Source organism: Pundamilia nyererei, unplaced genomic scaffold (assembly GCF_000239375.1).
Source record: "Pundamilia nyererei isolate P.nyererei 1_Seehausen unplaced genomic scaffold, PunNye1.0 scaffold00021, whole genome shotgun sequence".
NCBI classification, from domain to species: domain Eukaryota; kingdom Metazoa; phylum Chordata; class Actinopteri; order Cichliformes; family Cichlidae; genus Pundamilia; species Pundamilia nyererei.
The window spans coordinates 2039553-2043007 of NW_005187422.1; the positions used below are offsets into that span (position 1 = coordinate 2039553).

General features: G+C 38.4%; 1 protein-coding gene across 2 annotated transcripts; it reads left to right on the top strand.

The window, feature by feature from the left end:
• The first annotated feature begins 761 nt into the window (after positions 1–761).
• On the top strand, positions 762–3455 carry ghrh (growth hormone releasing hormone). Of its 2 annotated transcripts, XM_013909202.1 has the most exons (7): positions 762–802; positions 981–1058; positions 1283–1370; positions 2039–2143; positions 2979–3083; positions 3193–3318; positions 3415–3455. In XM_013909202.1, coding segments are annotated over exons 1-7 (516 nt in total). In that variant the 5' UTR covers positions 762–801; the 3' UTR covers positions 3428–3455. The 2 variants fall into 2 exon arrangements, with proteins under 2 accessions (XP_013764656.1, XP_013764657.1); XM_013909203.1 differs by lacking the exon at positions 762–802 and having other exon boundaries at positions 959–1058.

The following is a 3455-nucleotide window of genomic DNA, read 5'->3' on the forward strand; positions in this document are numbered from 1 at the left end:
AAAAAGTAATCAGATTACAGTAACGCGTTACTGCCCATCTCTGATCTCGAGTGAATTGTCACTCAGGTACAGATATCATGTGGAGCCAAAGATGTCTTAGTATCAAGAGGAGTCACTCCCTGTTTCAAGTACCTGACGCTAATGAAACCCAGAAAAACGTGTCACTCTTGTGAAGTGTTGCTACATACTAGTAAGTTCGTTTCAAACATAGAGGAAGCTCGAAAAGAGGTAAATAGTTTTTATCTTTAAGTCAATTCAGGCGCTTATCCGGTGTGTTAATAAGGTAATTAAATGTCAGACTACAATCCTCGAGAAGTCCGTAATGTCCGTTAGACAAAAATGTCACTGTACGTCCATCTTCACGGTCCGTCGTCATAATCTCCTTATTCTAAACTATGGTTCCGTATGTGCGACAAAGCTTTGAAGGGAAAATTAACATTTACAGAATCGGGTTATTGATGGTGAGAGACGGATTTATGTCGTTAGGTTATTGTCCAAAACTCAGCTGAGGTCGAGATGAGAGTGGCGCATGAACAAAAAAAAAAACGTTAATGGTTTTTGTTTGTTTATTCGTTTGCTTGTTTTATTATTTACATTAATCGAGGTCTTGATCTTATAAAAATATTCAATATTGTTGTTGATATTAATATCAGGCCATGAGAACAAAACATTGTTCATACTTATCGTGTAAATATGAAATCCTGCCAAAACAGTTTTAGACAGATGCTTTTAAATAAAGTTTTTGTTTTTTAAAGAAGAAGAACAAACGGTGATGAGAGAAAGCAACTTCTCATATGATTAAGTGAATATGCCCCCAATCCGCACACACACACACACAGACAGAGAGAGAAAGAGAGAGAGAGAATCATGTGTGATGTAGGCGTGACTGGAGCCACAGGTTCAGTATAAAGTGAGCATGAACTCTGGGATGAGAAACAGTACTGTTCCAGTGTTTTCTTTTGTTCGTTCTTTCCTGGAAGTGAGACATCATGAGAGTGGAAGGTGCGGAATAAAACTGCAGAGGCACTCAGGATTCTTACCAAGAAAAAAAAATCAAGGTAACTTAGAAAAAAACACTCTGAATTTGATATCCATGTTTGTATAAATGTATTATTTATTCTTAAAATCATGATATTTCCTGTCACGTTATACATCTCTGCCTGCCTCAACTTCAGTTCCTTGTGCAGAGCGATGAGGCTGGTCTGGGAAACTGTGGTTTCAGCGGTTTTTCTAATGTAATTTCTACTCCTGTCATTTGTTCTGGCTATCCACTCTTCTCCAGGACTAGCTGTGATGATGGAGAAAGCTGCACTGCTGCTTTGCTGCCTGATCATGACTTTGTCAGGCTCCCCACTCTACCCATCCATTAGGTAAGTCCTGACAAAATCACTCAAATTCATTAGGTGTTGTTCATTTCCATTTTCACTGAGGTTTAGGCATATTTTGAAAGTTACGTAAACCCTTTGCTTAGTTCAGCCGTTCAGTTTTGGGAATGCCGATCAATGACAGCATTGGATGATTACACAAAGGGAACATTTTTTGTAAACTCATGGCAAATCACACCAATATGCACTATATATGCATCATTTAGCTGAAATGTTTGGAAGCCTTACCAAGTGGCATAGAAAATTTTCTTAATATTCAAAATCTGAATTAAACATTAAATATAACATATTTGATCTCTGTCAGGATAAGAAAAATGGTCGTGTCGAAGCTCATCTAACAGTTGACTCTTTACTTTACATGTCATAGCTGTGTCCTCTGCACTTCTGCTAAAAAGGGTCAAGAAGTCTGGATTAGTCACCGCGTTACGTTTACGAGGCATCATCGTCACAGTGTCGTGTACCAAAGCTGCAGATGTAATTTTTCACGCGCTAAAGCATTTTGCAGACTGATGTTTTCTTTTCTTTTAAATCTGTCATCTTACAAAGACTCTGCACTTCTATGAAATCATCGTTCTTGCTAGATAAAGGGCTATGTTTGAATAATGGCATTTAAGATGTTCTGCATTCATATAGTTCATGGGGATGTTTCTCAGGTTCGGCCAGAGGGATACATCTATCCTGATGACATCTTCACTAAAGAATCCAGCAGAGCAGCAGGAGGAAGACACACGTCCTCCCAGGGAGCCAGCAGAGTTGCGGTCCGTATGTTAATATGGTCTGAGTGGCTGATGTAAAATATGGCTCAAAGGCTCAGCTAATGAAACGTCCCAGTCAGAGTGGATCATTTACACAGTTTTTTTAATGGGGATTCTTGATTTATTAGAAGGTACATCATTTTCAAAGATATGTCAAAAAAATACACACAGCTGAATACAATGCAAGCAAACATTGGACTACAGATAGTCTATGCTGGACCTAAGTCTTTATATTTTGACCTTTTAGATATGGAGCTACATTTTATTACAATAGTGCACAAAGTTTTCATTTATGAATTAATTATGAAATGTGGCTAAGATCGATCCACCCCATAATACAGCCCGTGCTGCAAATATAACATATTTCTAATGTAAGATGAGGAAATATTGTTTTTCTACAATATTATGATTTCATTGCACATTACTTGGAATGGATTAAATGGATTGTGCAGTGAACATGCACTTGTCATTACAGTATTTTTCTTTGTTTCCTGTAAAAACTTCACTTGTTACTTTCTTATTTTGGTGTACTTACCTTTAAATATTTATAGGTAACCATGACTACATTGTAATTTCAAAGCAAATATGTTGAAATTCCATTTGATTACAGGGTAATTACACCTTTAGTTGCAGGCCGTATTTTAAAGTTTTACTAAATGTGTCTTAATACTTCGAACTTCCTTTGTTCCTTTAGTGTGGATGCATAAAAAGATGTGAGCAAATTGTAAATCGACCGCTGGCCAGCTCCCAGATAAATCCTGCCGCTGCACTGCAGTTTACTTTATTTTCTGCTTACACTGACTGAACTGATGCAAACTGTCCCCATTTCTGATTCCAGCTTAGGGCGCCACGCTGATGCCATCTTTACAAACAGCTACAGGAAAGTCCTGGGCCAAATCTCTGCCAGAAAGTTCCTTCAGACAATCATGGGCAAACGGCTGGGGTAGGTAACACAAGTGGAATGAAATCGCTCCAATGTGTGTGGGTTACCAGTACAAATAGCCAGTGAAAGAGGAATTATTGTTGGGTTTGTTTGTTTTTTTTCCCCACAGGGATGGAAGTGAGAGCTACATGAAACGTCAGTCAGATATCTATGAGGGGACATACAAGGAAGACCTCACAGCCATCCAGAGAAATCAGAGATACAGGGGGGTGCACGGGAATGTCCTGAGACACAGGTATACACGTCTCCAATCTTTAAAAAGCCTAAACATTCAGACTTTGGCTTTTCCCACAACTACAGATTCACTAAACTGAATCTTTTCTCTTTACAGACTGCTGAGTTGAGGAGGAAAGCTTTATCATCACATTTTTT

What these genes read in the sequence shown, in the direction of transcription:
- ghrh (XM_013909202.1), top strand. An exon ending in AGGGAGCCAGCAGAGTTGCG is followed by an intron (nt 2,144 to 2,978) that starts GTCCGTATGTTA and finishes TTCTGATTCCAG; the next exon opens with CTTAGGGCGCCACGCTGATG. An exon ending in ATCATGGGCAAACGGCTGGG is followed by an intron (nt 3,084 to 3,192) that starts GTAGGTAACACA and finishes TTTTCCCCACAG; the next exon opens with GGATGGAAGTGAGAGCTACA.